General features: G+C 41.7%; 1 protein-coding gene across 16 annotated transcripts in view; it reads left to right on the forward strand.

The window, feature by feature from the left end:
• The window catches only part of ptprsa (protein tyrosine phosphatase receptor type Sa), a 242,357-nt gene that overhangs the window by 214,432 nt on the left and 9,508 nt on the right, over positions 1–18,417 (forward strand). For all 16 annotated transcript variants that reach the window (XM_034213083.1, XM_034213086.1, XM_034213088.1 and 13 more), the window contains 8 exons: positions 890–1,013; positions 3,602–3,777; positions 5,674–5,793; positions 10,133–10,287; positions 11,216–11,501; positions 14,864–15,042; positions 16,079–16,205; positions 16,364–16,489. In XM_034213083.1, the coding sequence (XP_034068974.1) occupies positions 890–1,013; positions 3,602–3,777; positions 5,674–5,793; positions 10,133–10,287; positions 11,216–11,501; positions 14,864–15,042; positions 16,079–16,205; positions 16,364–16,489 (1,293 nt within the window). The remainder of the gene's footprint in view (positions 1–889; positions 1,014–3,601; positions 3,778–5,673; positions 5,794–10,132; positions 10,288–11,215; positions 11,502–14,863; positions 15,043–16,078; positions 16,206–16,363; positions 16,490–18,417) is intronic.

Raw genomic sequence — 18,417 nt, forward strand, 5'->3', positions numbered from 1 at the left:
GTTTCAGGGAAGTGACCCCAATCTTTATACAAACACACACATGCTCACATAGCCTGCCTTAAGGTAATCTCCAAAAAAAGGAAAAATAGCTGGAGGGGGCTGCTATAGAGGGAGTTTAAACATCAGAGGGGAGACAGGAGATGGAGAAAAGAGATAAAGAGAAAGTAAGAGAGAAGACTTTGAAGATTGAGAGACGAATATAAGGAAAACAGGGACAAAGAAAGAGGGATAGAGATGAGGGGGCAGAAATAAAGACAGAAACAGATGGAGTGAGGCTTAAACAGAGGGAAGCTCTGATTGCTGTAACGATTGCATGGAAATTGTTAGATCAGCTTTCCAGTTGGACTTCATTCAGTCTCTCTCTGCAGCCCCCCACCCTACATTCTGAAGCCCTAACTGCAAATAACCTTCAAGCCTCCGTCCCCACACCAACAGAGCGTCAGACGCCAATGAGCAAACATCAGATCGTAATGGAATACTTAATTATCCTGACAAGGAAACAGAATATTTAACTGGAGTTCTTGTATTTTAAACAGGCAGCCGAATATATCTTTACCCGAGTGCCAGGCTCGTTGTAAGCCCTCGCCTCGAGGGGGAGATCTGCCGCCTTCATCAATATTGTTGTTTGTCATTATGCACACGCTACATTAATGATCTAGATAAAGTACCGTGTGCAGATGCTGGCAATGAGCAGATTTTCATGATACCAAGTTCCTTTTTCCTTTCGGGAAATCACACTCTTAATTTCTCTCCCTCACCCTCCCTTTCTTATTTCTTTGATAACATTCAGGTTTTATTGTTATTGCTCAGCTCCTCTCATAGCTCCTCTAATTTTCTTATTTGTGTGTGCTTGTTTTGCCTGTCTCTGCGCCCCCCCCCCCCCCGTCAGTCTATCGATCCAGGCCAGCAGTTCACCTGGGAACATTCCAACCTGGAGGTGAACAAGCCCAAAAATCGTTACGCCAACGTCATCGCCTACGACCACTCCCGCGTCATCCTGGCCCCCATCGACGGTAAGGCACACCCATCCTCACACTCTGCATCTACACCACACGGAAGATGAGCTCAGCTCATTGCTGATCATTTGGGAAATCCTCATAATTACAGAGTCAGTTTGAGTTATTAGGAATTTATACTGGATAGACCGGATGGGGTTAGACAGAGAAGACTAAACTAGAACAGTGCATAGCAGTGCAGAACAGAATATATTAAATACAATGAAGTCCTTAAAATAGGAGAACAAAAATCGAGAATGGACAGGATTACACAATGCAGTTACATGAAACGAAACCAAATAAGACATTTAAAATAGGATTTAGTCATTTATAATATGTGAGGTTCAGATTTAGTTCAGCAGAAACCAATTGAATTTACAGAACAAAACTGTATGTTCAGTAAACCCTGTTATTTTTAAGGGGTTGGTAAGGACTTGTTTTAGCTCATCTATGGACCCAGCACCCTGTCAGAACTCAGAGTGACCAAGGAATTCAACCAGTGTTTCACCGTCCCATTTGTCTCTTCAGATCTGCCCCCCTCTCATGACTTCCCTCTAACTGCCCACAGACACAGTGCTGAGTATCTGGGAGCCAGAAAAACTCCTAAATCTCATTGGACATTGTCAGAGGTAGTCACCCTTCGCCGCTGACATTGTGCTGGCATTGCATCACCAAAAGAGACTCCTCAGAGGAGTGCCAAACTCTCTACTCCAGTACTCTCCTTTTGTGCGAGATAACTGCTCGGACTACATTTCGACATCTCGCAATAGTCAGGCCAATTTGAGGGTGCAACAACATGCATAACAAAATTATCCCAGGGAAAAAATGCCTCGTCCATAAATACATAAATTAATCAAGTCTGAAATTTCTATTTTACACTGCAGTGATTTTGCCATTAGTCGCAGCAGTAGAACAATTCATGCACGCTGCCATTCTCTGTTCATTTAGCTATGACTAAAGCCAAACCACTACAGACGTGGTATCCGTTTTAATGACATTTGCCTTTCTTTAGCTTTCTTTCTTTTTTTCCTCTTCTCCATTCTTTGTTCTCAATGTCTCTCACTCTCTCGCTCTCTCTCTCTATATATATATATATTTCTCTATCTTTCCCTCTCGCTCTCTCATTCTTCCTCTCGACCCTGGTTGTTGTCCACATTGCGTCTCCTCTCTTAAATTAGCCCAGTCAAGTGTTTCATTGTTTGTCGCTTGAGTGAGGAGACGTCACTCAAAGAGAGACGTGACTCTTCAACACGGATGCCTCCACACTCCAGTCTCTTCTCAAGTGTTGGTGAAAGGTTGTGATGTTATGTCTTATCACTGTCAGATGCTCAGTGTTAGACATACTCTAATAGCAGATTACGGAAGCAAGCTTTTGCGATAGAGCTTACAAGTGCCATATACACCACCCTCGTCATTATGTCTCCAGTACACATCCGTCTACCCCAAAACGTGGAGGCGTTCCTCCTTAGGGCTAGATTTAGTGGACCGGTGTGCAACAGAGCATGGTGGCGGGATGAGAAGGATGGTAGCTGGATCTACCTCCTGGGTGTGGTGGCTGAGAGGCTGATTTACTCCTCGATATCCTCAATTTACAAGCATACTCTGTCTGTGGTGGCGGTAAATCACATGTAGGCTGTTCAGAAACCGAGGCAGAACCACAGGGGCAGAATAAGAAAATGAGAAAAGAGCAGTACAGGAAGTTGTGAATCTGAGGCAGTTGCTGCATTAAAATCCATTCAAATGGAAAAACAACTGAGGGTTCCTTCAGCTCTGCTGTAGCAAAGGGGGGAGAGGGGTTATGAGAGGTTATTTTAGTAATATAGTATGGGAGTATATTATTTATTGGTTAGAATATGTTAAGTCCCAAAAGTTGACACTGCCACTGTCCTCTGGATAATTCAATATATCTACAGATCTCAGCCAATTTGCACTTATTTTAACAATAGAGGTGTAAGAACTAAGCAATTAACTTTTTTCCTTTTTTTCCTTTCTGCAATCTTTACACCTTCATTGATTGGAACACAGGGTTAGTGTGTGATAACTGTGAATTATCGAGGCAGATGGCACAAAACAAAGGGGTGCGAATAATGAGGAAAGTAAAACAATGAAAAAATCTGAGAGATTAAGGCAAGATATGGATTAAAAGTGAAGAAAGCCTACAAATGATGAACCATCCAGATCTCTCAGGTCTTCAGGGACTGGTCAGCTTTCTGTCCCCAGAGTCAGAACTAAACATGGTAAAGCAGCGTTCAGTTATTATGCTCCAAATATCTGGAACAAACTCCCAGAAACCTGCAGGTCCGCTGCAACTCTGACTACTTTTAAATCCAGGCTGAAGACTTTTCTTTTTGTCGCTGCTTTTAATTGAACTATTCATATCTTAGACTGCACTGTCACTTTTATCCATGTATTTTTTCTTTTAATGTTTATTTATTAGCTTTTCTTTTTAATGACTGATTTTAAATGCCATTTTCTTAATGTCTTTCATTTTTTGTAAAGCACTTTGAATTGCCTTGTGTTGAAAAGTGCTATATAAATAAACTTGCCTTGCAAAATAGATTGTTCTATCTCTTACTATATATATATTCTCTGTTGTTTTTATCTAGGTATCACAGGGAGCGACTATATCAATTCCAACTACATTGATGGCTACAGGAAGCAGAACGCCTACATCGCCACCCAGGGTCCTTTGCCAGAGACGTTCGGGGACTTCTGGAGGATGGTGTGGGAGCAGAGAGCCGCCACTGTGGTCATGATGACCCGGCTGGAGGAGAAGTCACGGGTAAGTCACTGGTGGAGATTGGCTGGTCTATTTTTAAATCTCTTCAGCAGTGGCCTCCCAAACTTAGAATTGTATATATAAAACCACAAATTGAAATCACTGGCCAAGGATATGAACCAGCTGCAGAGAAGGGCCCAGCTTTACAGGGATTTCCCAGTTTCACACATATTGGTAGGTAAACATAATATATTTTCTTGAGCTGGATTTCTTTCAGAGAAGTGTAGAAATGTTAAGTGGTGAAAACAGCTGGGAGGGTTTAAAATAGAGTTAATTCAAAGACGGACTACCTGTTCACATCTGATAAGCTAGGCTGCGTTTCCACTGGGAGTATCTTGGCTCTCATTTCTCTCTGAAAAACAACAAGCTGTTACTTGTTCCCTTCAGTACTCAGAGCTTAGCAAGTTTTGCGCTCTGAGGGCACAAGGCAGGATGCTAAAATTAAATGTAAAGCAACAGAGGGCCTACACTATCTGTGACCATTGCTTTCCACAACCATCTGTTGATAGTGGAAGTTAGAGAAAAGTGCATTGAGAGTATAGCAGCTCAGTCCCAAATGGGAGCAATGAGATGTCATATAAGTTCATTATTTTAGTTTTTCTGTTCTGTTCATACTTTTATCTTCATGGGGAAGAGTATTGTTGGAAGTTCTACAGATGGAGCTTAGCCTGGTATCCTTGAGCTTGCAAAGACACTTTTCCCAAGATACCATAAGTCCAACCTTTTGAGTTGTGACTAAACTGTAAAATAAATTGTAGACAATTTACTCTTGCTTACAATAGATCAAAATACGGAAGGCAACAGCAGCACTTAGAAATCGTTTAGGAAAATTGTCATCTGGCATTGTGAATCAGTAAAAACCAAGGTGGCACTGTTAGGGAAATCTCTTACATATTTGACATTTGCTATCAAGGAGTGAACTTGTCTAAATGTCAAAAAGCCAGCTGCGATGATTCATCCTGTCAACTCCAACATGTGTCAACATCGGGCTTGCTCACTCCAGGTGTCTCCACTAATTTACCTCACTCTATCCCTGTTCAATTGTTTACCTATCCTCCATCCTGACTTGCGCGTTCCACTCCTGTCAAACGTGATCAGGATTAGTGGGCGGTAGAACATGAGTGTCAGCTTGAGCAGGAAATGGGAGAAAAAGACGGAGGGCAGCGAGTGCATCTCCCTCACTAGCTGTCAAATCTCATCTGAAGTCCACTGGCTCGTCACACCCCATATTGAATGAATCTTTATTAAGGGATCTGACAGGGGAGGGATGGAGGAAGCTGGTGCTGTGTTTTAAGATATAATGTAGAACCAGTGGGGAAAAAGCCAATCAAAAGTAAAATTGAGATACTTATCCAGAATTTTACTACAAATTAAACTCCTTCTGAAGCATTTACAAGAATACATTATTGTATGTAAAGTTCTGAAATGATGACCCTGTATTTATGTGTTTGTTTTGACAGATCCTAAATCTAAATGTAATTGTTAAGGTATAATGTGTCCTAAATGTTAAACATGTGCCTGTACACTAATGTTTACTGATGAACATTAGTTCTAAGACGTACGGAAAGACGCTTGCAGGATTTGTATAAGATGGGTGAAGTTAAGCTATTATAGTTGAGTTGCTGTGACAGTCTGCTTCCTTCTGTTCAGTTTGCAAAGCGTTATTTCTCAGCTTTGAAATAGAGAAGAGTTACCTCGGTGTTTCTGTCAACACCGTCTTGAGTTTTAATCCCCAGGAAGGCTGTCTTAATGAGTGGTGCGTGTGTGAATGCAATTATGTCAGAGCGAGAATGTTTGGATTTTTTCATTAATTCTCCATTTGTGTGTGTGATCTTTTTAACACTGGAAACACCATTTATTGGAATGTAACATACCTCTTTCTCTTGCTCTCATTTCCAGATTAAGTGTGACCAGTACTGGCCCAGTCGTGCCACAGAGACCTATGGTATGACCCAAGTCACCCTGTTGGACACCATAGAGTTGGCCACTTTCTGTGTCCGCACTTTCTCCTTGCACAAGGTAAGATTATTTCTCTCTCTCTCTCTCACATACAGTACAAACTTTAGTACACAACCTCTTATTCACTAATACTGTAACAAACTAGCAAGGACATGGAGATAATTCTAGAGTGGACGGTTTCGTATGCAGGACCACGAATAACAACATCCTTATTCAACGACTATACAGTGAACAGGAGGTTTATTGATAGGACACACATTGTAAAAACGAGACACAAAGTTTGCAAAGGGAACTAAAATGTTTGTATCAACCGTGTGCTGATTTTACATTGAATGTCAAGGTACATACTCTAAAACACTTATTTCACATTGCCCTTCCAATCCACTCCTTTGACCTTGTTCAGCTCTCTCTCTCCTACAATAGATCATCTGTTTATGTGTGTCTGCCAAATTGAAGCACTTAGGTAAAGTGAGCAGAAGATAAACTCAATATACATAATTGGCAGACTGCTTTCATGCTCCTATGCCCACACACACTCACACAAAGACACGTTTTCACACTGAAACGCACATGAATTTAAAAACAGACACTCATACTTAGACACACCAGCCCATTTACATGTAAACTCTCTCTTACCGACTCACACACCTTATGTTCAAAGACAATTGTTATAAAAAAAGACCTGTGAGAAGACATAAAGCTAAAAACCTGCCATTGGACAGATTAGACGTTTCCAAAAGATAGCTCCCCCATAATGTCACAGCTGAGATGTTGGCTTCGTAGGAGTGCAAACAGAACACACACTAAGACAAACCAGTGACATAAATACAGCAGCATTTCAGCTGCCACTGTGCTTTAAAGCTTGCCAGTTGACATTCAGGGCCATTTACATTCTGCTGCTCTCAGCCTCTATCAAACTTCAGGATAGGGTTATTTTTCTATCCATTGCCTCCCCCCTCCTTATAACTGTAGCAATTGCTGTGATTTTCACTGAGCTGTTTTCACTTTATATCTCTGAGAAAAAAAGACTGCTGAATCTGTGTAGACGAATAAGGTAGCAGAAGCTGGCAGTACACACACAAACACAAATAAACACACTGCATCTACAGAGCAGTCACCATGGTATCTATGCATATGTATGCGTGTCCTGCAGTGATGCAGAATTGTGTCCACTGATAAATCCTTAACAAAATAATTACATTTAAATTAAACCAGCAGCCAAGCAGCCGGCACATCCATGCATTCTGTCTGAACTGCAGAAACAGGGAATGTCCAAAAGGAAAAAAAGATTTAGGCCAGTTTGCTTTTAATTACCACAAAAATTCCCTCTGTCAGGGAAGCAGAAACACCGCATTGAAATGCAAACAGTACCCCCATTAGAGGAGCTTCTGAGAGGAAAGAGAGGAGTGGAGGACAGAAAGATGCAAGGGAGATTTTTTCTCTCTCTTCTCATCCTTCTTAAAAACCTTCCTCTGGATCCAAGCTTGTATCTTTGATGCGTTGAGTTTGAGGCGGGAGCTGACAGACGGCTGTGTTATGTGGGGGTTGCTGCATGTATCTGTAGATGTTCAGAGCAGCAATGTGAGAGCAAGAAGGTATACTATATCTGTACTGTTAGGTATATAAATGATCGCATTCATTAAACTATGATGTCTCCATCCGATCAGCTCCATATGTAATGAAACTATTCCCTTTTAAGCTGCACCAAAAATATGTTTTCCATTTTGAAACTATAATCCCCTTTTAAGGTAGAAGCTATAGATAGCATATGAGAGATGGTTCCTCTATAAAGGTTAGAATTTGAGATTTAGCAGTTTCTCTCTTAAGCCCCTGTCACACTGTCCCAAAATTGACACCAGATGTACACACGATAAAGGAAATGTTCAAATTCGGCTCTGATCTTAACAACATCGGGCCATTCGTGAGGGCATCTTAAGCCATCGTATGACCGCCGGTGGAGTTTCTCAGGCTCCGGCAGCAACTTCGTGAGTGGTGGCAAAATCTTTGGCATGCCAAAAGACCTTGCGAAGGTTCATTTTCGTGTTGAATTCGTGTGTCCATTTTGCCCTTCGTAAGGCACTCGTGAGGGCATCTTGTCAAATCGTGTCATCTTTGTCTTTACTTTGTCTGATCATCGGTGCTATCGGGCAGGGGCGGACTGGGGGGAAAAAGTGGCCCGGGGATTAATTGACAGACAGGCCCACTTAATGCGCGGCATGTATCGGCCGGGCGGCGACGAAAGTATGTTACTTAACAAAAAAGCCTATGCATTTTATGTTATTTTGGACAATTATTCATATAGTAATCACATTACCTGAGCCCTTGAGTTGCCTAGAGCAAAATAGTTACAGCATATATTTAGTGATTTTAATGTTAACAGATCATTGATGCAATAACATTTGGACCCAATTTGCCTGACTTGACACATGGAATAAATCATGGGCGTAGGAAGCATCTTCAATGTGGGTGAGACAATTTAACAGGGGGTGTGGGCAGGTGGTGGACCTCACCTCCTCTAGGGGGGTCCGGGGGCAGGCTCCCCCGGGAAGATTATTTTTTTAAATGTTGAAGTTAAATGCATCAATCTGGTCCATTTTGAGAGCAAAATTAGGGACTAAATCTATGGCAGTCAGTAGGGGCTTGGACTGTGAGCCGTAGGGTCGCCGGTTCAAGTCCCCGACCAGACCTATTTGGAGTGTGGACCTCTACTTGGAGAGGTCCCAGTTCACCTCCTGCCCTGGTGCCCTTGAGCAAGGCACCGGACATCCCCCTTCCCCCCTCACTCCCATTGCTCCCCGGGCGCTGTGCAATAGCTGCCCACTGCTCCTAGTACTAGACTCCTGGTACTAGGATGGGTTAAAAGCAGAGAACACATTTCACTGTGTGTGCTGTGTGCTCTGCATGTGTGACCATTAAAGAGGGTTTCATCCCTCACAATTCTTCTTCTTCTTATTCAACACCCATATAAAACAGAACTGTAAACAGATTGACTTTTTCTTTCAACATTTATATGAACAGCAAGTGGAGGCAAAAGTGACTGCACCCAAAACAATAAACCTGCTAGCTAACTAGCCTAAACTCAGTAACAGAATGTGGGCAACACGTTCTTCTTCACAGCCGCGCGACCTCTGAGTCAGACGTCACTTCCCCCTTTTCTATCCTACGGGTACAGCCGTACAGCCACTCCCCCTGAACCCCGTTTCCCTGCCAACCCCCCCCCCCTCCCCTATGCAAGCCCCTCCCTCTGAACCCAGGGCTCGCTACAATACTGTACACACAAACTATACAAAAACGCCTTTACGCTTTGGAGCTTGTTTATCCATCTGTAAGCAACTGCCTGCTAGGTCTTGCAGTCACTCTCTCCTGATCGTTCACTGCGCAGTGACAGCTGCTACAGGCCTGATGTGTGAAAGTGAAACTGATAGATAGAACAAAGGTAGCCTATCAAAACCGGCTGGGCTGGGCCGGAACACTTACAAATGTGGGCCGGTAGGATTTATTTGGCCCTCCGGCCCACACACAGCACCGGCCCACCGGGGAAACTCCCGGTATACCCAATGGCCAGTCCGCCCCTGCCATCGGGCATTTTTCGCCTCACGAAGACAATACGAAGGAAACAAAAAGCTGCCCGATCGTCTTAGGAAGGCAACACGACTACGTGAAGCCCTCGCAATGCCGTCGTGTAGCCATCGTATTATAGTACGATGACATCGAGATTGCATTTAATTCACAACAAAATCATGTAAACATATTATTTAAATAACCCAATTTGTGTTCTGTGAAACTGAAAAGGATATTACATTTTTGTTATTACTTTCGTTGCAGTTCTATATATATATATACAATTGCAACGAAAGTAACAAAAAAAAAAGTGCAAACATTTCCCGCTCGTATGTGCCCATCCCCCCACATGGATCACACCTGGCACACGCAATACTTGTTCAGTGCAATTGTTCATGTATACCAGTAGTCTGATACAATATTTACAGTTTGAAGGGGTGTTAAATGACATTTGGTGATGATTAATGTTTTTTGTGTTAATGTAATAGCAGTTAAAGCAGGACCGGTTAAATTTGACTGCGAACACCAAAGTAAGGGGGGGGGGAATTAACGCAACAGGAGGGTTAAATGGGCTCTGTGGGGGCAGACGATCCAGGCATCTAGTAGATGAGCTAGATTGAGGGCGAGTCGCTGTACCTATAAAGTTAATTACAGCTCTCATTGTACAATAACCCTTCAAATGCCCTGAACAGTAAACCATGTCTGTAACGCCCATGTTGCTAAGGAAACACTTTATTTGTGTTTATTTTTGTTGTGACACAAAGAAAATGAGTCTGTCAATGACTCCAAACTAAACTCCACCACCAAATCCAACCCCGCCTCGCTTTGTTATTTCCAGAATGGCTCGAGTGAGAAGCGGGAGGTTCGTCAGTTCCAGTTCACGGCGTGGCCTGACCACGGAGTACCAGAGTACCCCACCCCCTTCCTCGCCTTCCTCCGCAGAGTGAAGACCTGCAACCCGCCTGACGCAGGACCCATCATCGCTCACTGCAGGTCAGTAGCAACGTTTGGTTAGATAATGTACTCTTTTGATGCTCTGTGATCCAACGTGTTTTTACATTTTTATGTAACTGGAATTTTTGTGGCCAACTGGGACAGTTGAATGTGCCCCTGTGGTAAGCTGAATGCCAATAAAGTCAAATGAACCCTACACATGGAAGGTTTTTTCTCCATGTTGCCCCGCCCATGGTATGCGTGTTTGTATGTCCATGAGCAAACAAAATGAAGAACTCCTCCATGACTGCTATTATATATTACATAACGCACATTATACAAACACATGCTCTCTTTCTTACAAGATCCCACATCCTTTCTTCGCTCCGTTGGTCACATCCTCTCGGTCACATCATCTTTCCTTTTAAGGCATCCCTTTTTTCTCTGCTTTTATTCTCTCTATCTTTGTCCTCTTTTTTTCTCCTCTCTGTGAAAAGCCTCACAGTAATCCCTTTCCATCTTTCGTGCTTCTCCCTTTTTGCTCCTTAGCCCATCCTCCCTTTACAAGTGATATTTCTCAAATGGCTTATTCAAATTGAAACCTTCCTCTTTGTCAAGATAAGAAGACTTCAGTGAGTCCAAAGCACTACCCAATAGAACTGAAATGTGACGGCTTGCTTTGCTCCGTCTCCTTCCCTGTCCTCTTGTTGTTCTGTGTGTCATTTTTTGTTTTATCAGTATTCCTGCTCTTGCTTTCACTATATCTTCTCCCACTCATTTATATAAAATGCAATGCCCAAGCAATCTACAAGCATTACTGGACACACATAATCTCTAATTCTTTCAATCCTTTATATATTTAAGCACTGATAATTGCTATACCTTACACACAAAGCACCTCAGATGACTGGATCTAAAAGCAGGGGTGAACATCTATAACAAACCCTATCATTTATATTTCTTCTCATTTCTTCCCCTCCTCTTGTAGTGCGGGTGTTGGCCGGACAGGTTGCTTTATTGTTATCGATGCCATGCTTGAACGTATCAAGCACGAGAAGACGGTCGACATTTACGGCCATGTGACGCTGATGCGCTCGCAGCGGAACTACATGGTGCAGACGGAGGATCAGTACAGCTTCATTCACGACGCTCTGCTGGAGGCGGTCGCCTGCGGCAACACTGAAGTGGCTGCCCGGAGCCTTTACTCCTACATCCAGAAGCTGGCCCAGGTGGAGAGCGGCGAGCACGTCACTGGCATGGAGCTTGAGTTCAAGGTACAGGAAACATAGCAACTTCCTTTATAACACTATGTCTATTTGTTAACTACATTTCTATAAGTGAAATACCAAGGTTTCATGACTTTTTCAGTATTAAGTGTATCTATTTGAACTATTATTGGTGTAAATTACAGACATGTCGGATCACTGTCTGTATTAACCTTCACTCCACCCACTTACAGAACATAATGATTGTAAAATTAGGCCAGTGTTATCTTTCTTCGCCTCACACTTTTTAATTTGTCATCGTTATTTGCGGTGTGCCTATTTGTTGCTTTGAATAATGAACTTTTGATTAGATCAGGTTCATTTTTTATACTAAAATATAGTGGTTCTGTGTTTTCTGGCAAGAAACTATGAATACTGTAGGGAGACTGAGGGAAAGATACACAAAAAGGCCTTTCAGATGAGTGAAGATACAGTTTACAACAAATGTGTTTATCTCAGATAAACGTAGTAATGAGTTACATAAGAGGCAGGTTAGATGTTTCTTTCCGCTTGTTGCATACAAAGACAAAATAAAAGAGGAGTGAACAATTTGTACAACACAGAAAGCGTAAAGATTACAAAAATATGAGATAAAGACAAGTCTCCTGAAGTTGTAATACTTGTCAGCACCAGGTGTGTATAATATAGATTAAACAGCCTTATTTACATGGCAGCTACTCGTCAATGTATGCTGTACATGCTCCCAAAGTAACAGGATCTCAGATGGTATAGAAAGCAAATCTCTTTTTTTTTTTTTTTTGAGCCTCACTTCAATGACTTAATCACTTAGATACACACCATTTGAATTATTATATATAAGCCCTTCAATGTTGGGTCCCAATGTTCATTTTAGAGGATTTGGAATAATATGCTTAAGCAAAGAAATTGGGTTTAATCTAGCAGACACAAGACAAAGCATTTGGCTGGAACCAACATGGAATTAAGTTTAGTTTTGAGATAGAAAGCATGTACGCTTCCTTCGAGAAATACATGCCAAAGTAGTAGGTGAGGAGAAACAGCCAGGTACAGTGTTTACATAGATCTCCATTAAAGATCTTAATCATCAGTGTATAAACTCACACCAGCTCGGGTGTTTCATTCAGTATCTGCTGACCTTGAATTGCACACTTGCTCACTCTGAAATCATCCATCATCCCATTGCCATTCACCAACACAGCCCCCCCTCCCCAGTAATAACAGTACTGGTGTGTTACCTTTTCTTTTCTTTTTTTCGTTGATGGAATCTCCCTTGCCATCTGTAGCGGGGATAATGCTGAGCTGGCGTACAGAGTCAACTGGGGATTAATAGCATCCATGCTACATTCAGGATACAAACGATAGGTCTGGTGAAGACGGGTGGGGAAGCTTTGTAATTAACACTTGATGATGACAAATGGAGGGAGATGGCAGGGCAAGTGGAGGGAGGAACGTTTGGCTAATGAACAAAGGAACGAGTGTATGCTAACTTGGCACTTCGGAAGTGATTCGACCAAATGCTGCACTATGGGGAAGGGTGGTAGAGCATTGTCATTCTCAGGTGGGAAACGGTGTCGCGCTGAGTTAAGCTGCGACTGGAGGGATTCACAGGAGTTCAGCACGGGGAATAAACAGAGGACAGGGACTTGCTGTAAAGTTGTCAGACTGCTGATTTCTGGCATATGTGTGTAAATAATACAGCCTTTTGCCGGGAAATATTGTTGCACAGGAGAATTTAGTGAAAATAACACACATGTAGGAAAAGTATACAGCAACATACTAATTATATCTCAAATGTATAAGCTATAAGTGGGCTACTAGATTCTATTAAAAGTCCTAGGAAAGGAATGAACTTCAGCAGCAGAGTTTTCAATTGGGATCGAAATGCAACGGCAAGACAAGAGAAGAGGAACTGTTCTATTTTTTTTTTTAATATTGTGAAGCGACATTTTCAAAGCTCCTTTCTAGGGGTTGTGAGGTATTGTAGCTACATCATAAACATCATTAAACATTGATTGTTCAAGTGTTTGTTAAGGTTATGGCTTGGGCAGATTGGGATTAGGAAAAACAAATTGCCCCGTTGTTGTTACGTAAAACCCAAAACGTAAATGTCCCTTTTGCTTCCTTACCATTTAAGTGCAGAAATACTGTGATTTAAATAAGGAACTGGCAACCGTGACCAGCAGTAGGTGCTTCTCTGGCCTGATAGATGACAGGTTGCCAGGTTTGGCTCCGTTCCCTGCAGCCTCTGGTGTTTGGTGGTGTAGTGGAGAGCCTCTTGAGAGCTGCCAGGCCACCTCGAGCCTTTCCAGGTGCCTTTGTGAAACACAGATCAAAGGGAGGACGGTAGTAAGGGATGAAGGGAAGCAGGGAGAAAAAAGGGCTGGACGGACTCCAAGTGTCCACTGACATGGAGATACTGGTGCTATAGGGGATTTAGAGCGAAAGAGAGGACAACGTTCTAATGGGAGAAATAGCAAATCGGTAAGTTTGGCTGTGTACACACTGAGAAATGTGGAGGTACTTTGACTTTGGACGACAATTGAGAGACAAGGAAGTACATCTGCACTCCTGCCTACCTTTTATTAGGGTCAATTTAACCCATCTCTCATCTGATGCTGCTGGTGCCTACGATGCGCCAAGCTGTTTGCTGTTTGAAAGGGCCTCTAGACACCCACACACACATGCTTCATTGAGACATTGAAGCCAAAAGGTGGCGATCTTATTCCCCCTGAACAGCAGCTCCCGCTGAGGTCCATGTGACGGCGACGACGTAGCAGTACAGCTTGTTTTTTATCATTATGCAGTGTTTGTGTTTCTGAAGTTCCCTTTTTTAGTCTACGTTGTATGCTCACATTCCACTCTGCTGCTATCAAAGGCACTGGTGACCCACTTTTAGAAGAGTTTTAGTTTCATCCAGGCTTGATCCAGCGGCTTGTTACTCTGGGTGTGTGGTATATCTTTCATTGTTGCTTTCTGACATGGCAAGACCCCATAAGTTACAAAACGTTTTTGAATTGCTTAAATATATACTTAATAAACAATGTTCCTTTGAAGTGGTGTCATTATATGCAAAGCAGATTAGATTGGGTCGGCTTCATTACTTTCTGTCATTGATATACTCCCTTTATCTGTCTCGCACCTGACCTCCCCTCCTGCCATGTCTCCCTTATTGCTCCACCTTTTATCATCTTCTCCTCCTCTTCCTTACTCTTTCAACTCTTCTTTGCAACTACCTCCACCATACCTTTCTTTTCATCTTCTTTCTCCTCCATAACTTTCATGCCACACTTTCTATGTAACACTTTTTTTCTTTCTGTATTTTTCAACCTCACTTATTTCTGTGAATTCCTTTCCACCATTTCTTCATCTAATCCTCCGTCTTTCCTCTCCAGCGTTTGGCCAACTCCAAAGCCCACACGTCGCGCTTCATCAGTGCCAACCTTCCCTGTAACAAGTTCAAGAATCGGCTGGTGAACATCATGCCCTATGAGACCACACGCGTCTGCCTTCAGCCAATCAGAGGCCTGGAAGGATCTGACTACATCAATTCCAGCTTCATCGATGGATACAGGTAGGAATAGGGGTGGGATGGTGGGAAACATGCCTGTTTTTTTCCGTTGCCAGGAACATCTTACATTTAAAATGTTCCTCTGAGGTTTAACTTAAAGATACAATTGTGAAGAGAAGGTACGGTACATAAGGGAAATCAGGATATGATTTTGATTTCAAAGAAAGATACCTACTTCAAACTGCAAATGGAAATGCATTCCTATTGTTGTTTTCTAGATCCACATATAAAGTATAACTTGTTAACACAAGCAAGTCACGAGTCACGAACATGACGCTGATGACGATGACCTAATCCTTTATTTTCAAGGGAAATGTACGCTAGAGGGGGTAGGACCAGAACAGTTTTTTTTAAGCTTCTTCTTGCCCCTGTTGAACATGACAGAGGGTGTTTCTCAATATCGAGTAAAGCTGCTCCAGAGCCACTATTTCAAGCATACTACGTCATCGAGTGCCGCCGAAGTACTGTTCCAATGTCCAGCATACTTGGAATTCTACCGAGCCCAGCGTACTTCGTTTGGAGAAATTTCGTGGCTGCACATGTGTAGACTCCGTCTTAAAATCCCCACAATGCTTTGCGCACGGACCAATTTCCCCAAATCTGGGGCGGAAAATGTAAGGCGGGCCTCTCATATGACGCACACCTGCACACTTGCTAGCCTGTTCCATTCTTCGTTTCGAATGCCAGGAAGTATTCTTGCCTTCTTCTGAAGCAAGATGCTCGGAAGACATGTGCTACCAAGCAAGCGTACTCGAGATTGAGAAACACCCAGTGACTATTTGATTGAAATTATTATTTTATTTGTTAATGTTTGTTTTTTTCTCTTTGTTATAATTGTTATTATAAGAAAAAAGATATATATTATTATTATTGTTGTATGTTTTGTTTCTGACATGTTCAAAAAATGGACTAAAGAAAAATGTGAATGAATGAATGAACTCAAGAATGTTTTAAGTATCAGTTTTGTACCAAGAAATTGGTACAAAGTAATTATACAAGCTGAACATAAATGATTTTGATATGCTTTTGCTGTATTCAGGCAACAGAAGGCATACATCGCCACGCAGGGCCCTCTGGCAGAGACTACAGAAGACTTCTGGAGAATGCTCTGGGAGAACAACTCTACTATCGTAGTCATGTTGACCAAACTGAGAGAGATGGGACGGGTAGGACATAACACACATCATTTCCAAATATTTGTTGTTATGTTATTTCTCAACTTTTTTTATACAAGGAGTCAAAGGAAAAGGAAATGTAACAAATGCAATAATTAGTTGTCAAAATCTAAATTAACAAGAGTTGTTCTTCCTAATTGCTCTAACAGGAAAAGTGTCACCAGTACTGGCCCGCAGAACGCTCTGCCAGGTACCAATACTTCGTGGTCGATCCCATGGCAGAGTACAACATGCCCCAGTACATCCTCCGAGAGTTCAAGGTCACAGACGCAAGGGTAAGTCATACCTAACAGTGTTGGATTTTGAATGAGTGTTTATTCAGTAGGTTGCGATGTGGAAACAAGCCACACATTATGATCATTATTTTTTTTTTTTTTTTTTTGTACTTTGTTATAATTATTATGAGTGGGGAAAAAACAAGAAAGAAAATGATATATATATATTATTATTGTTGTATGTTTTGTTTCTGTCATGTTCAATAAATTGACCAAAAAAAAAAAAAAAAAAAAAAAATCATCCGAAATTAAAGACAATCATAGTAATTACAGCATTAAACATTTGAAAAGGTCTATCGTTTGGTTTTATCGATGTAAACAGTAACACACTTGACTGAATTGTTGTCTGCAAACATAATCATCCTTTGTAAATGTTAAGCTCCCGTTATGAGTCCCTCAATTTCAAAGACCAAGGAGCTTTTTGGATTCTCGATCTTAGACTGACTTTCAATACAGGACCAGTGTTTAGTTAAAAAGAATCATACAATATACACAGGCAAACTTTATCAGCAGGCTCAAAAGTTTAGAAGGAAACAAAATTATGCTATAATTTCCACAATTGCACTGAAGTGTGAGAAATTTAGGAGACAAAGCAGGTTAAGGGAAAGTAGGTCACATAAATATCACAAGTAGATCATATTTATTTCCTTAACATTTCCTAAAATGGCTCGGATATGAGTTAGTTGGGTTCCCACACAAAACAAGATATCACGATAACTTAATGTTGAAAGTAACTTCATTCACAAAATAGTGAGAGTTCATAACCAGCCTGACTTTCTTGATCTGAACTGCTAATAACCTACTGCAGTAATCTTTTCACCTCAGGATTTCATTTCTGGGTCCAATTAGGGCAGACAGTTTGAAGCAGCAGCAGAAGAAGAAGTGAAGCGAGGAAAAAAGACCTGCTTTCTCTCTCTGTGCCAACAGGCTGACATATTCAATGATTTCCCGTGTGCTGTGGAAGCTAGTTAGCAGTCATCCTGTTATTAAAAGTGAAACATATCATATCATTGCACACACACAAACACATAACACAAACACATACAAACACACACTTGAATACAAACAACACACTTTTCAGTGTGCAAATCAGACAGCAATGCTGTTTAAGCTGGTATGCCATCACCCCCGCAACACACGCACACTTTTATCTTTATACTTTTTGCAGTGTGCAAAATATCTCTTTTAACATGCTCACACACAAACACACACACGTACACAGGCTTACTTCTCACAACATACCTGTTTCCATGCTGATTTTCTATATTCGGACACATCCTTGTATTTCCTATTTTTTTCAATTTAAATTCAAGGACACATACATTGAGCTCACAGTTAAAACTCTGACAAATGCACACATGTAGCCTAATGCCCTGCCCAGTGCTGAAGTTATTCTGAGGATTATTAAAGGAGGATAAAAAGCCAACAGACAGTCAAAGCTTATCATCGGAGTTAAGGAAACAAAGCAAAGACAGTAAAGAGATGGTATATGGAGGGTTAGGTCTCTGTAACATATTAAGAAACACTGTTGATGTAACTTTGTGTTTTTGTGTGTGTGTGCGTGCGTGTGCAATTTTGCATGTATGTCCCATGCCCTGCGCAGTAATAGCATAGACTCCACGCTTCAACACTCACATCTAGCGAGCCAGTCACGTATTTAATCACACAATTTGACACGCCGCGTGGGCCCTCAGGTTGTGTGTTAAATTTTCCTCCTTTTTTTTCTTTCTTTCTTTCTTTGGCATACTTGCTTTATTGTGTTGTTGTCTTTGCCCCTTTTTCACTTTTAATCCCCCTGCTGAGGCAAAATGTTTATGAGATGAAAACAAAGGCAACGAAAGAGAAGAAACATGCGATGCGTCTTAAAACAGGGAGAGACACGAGACGTTGGACAAAGAGAATCCGCACACGGAGATTAATTTATGAGA

This window comes from Gymnodraco acuticeps, unplaced genomic scaffold, assembly GCF_902827175.1.
Source record: "Gymnodraco acuticeps unplaced genomic scaffold, fGymAcu1.1, whole genome shotgun sequence".
In the NCBI taxonomy this organism is placed as follows: domain Eukaryota; kingdom Metazoa; phylum Chordata; class Actinopteri; order Perciformes; family Bathydraconidae; genus Gymnodraco; species Gymnodraco acuticeps.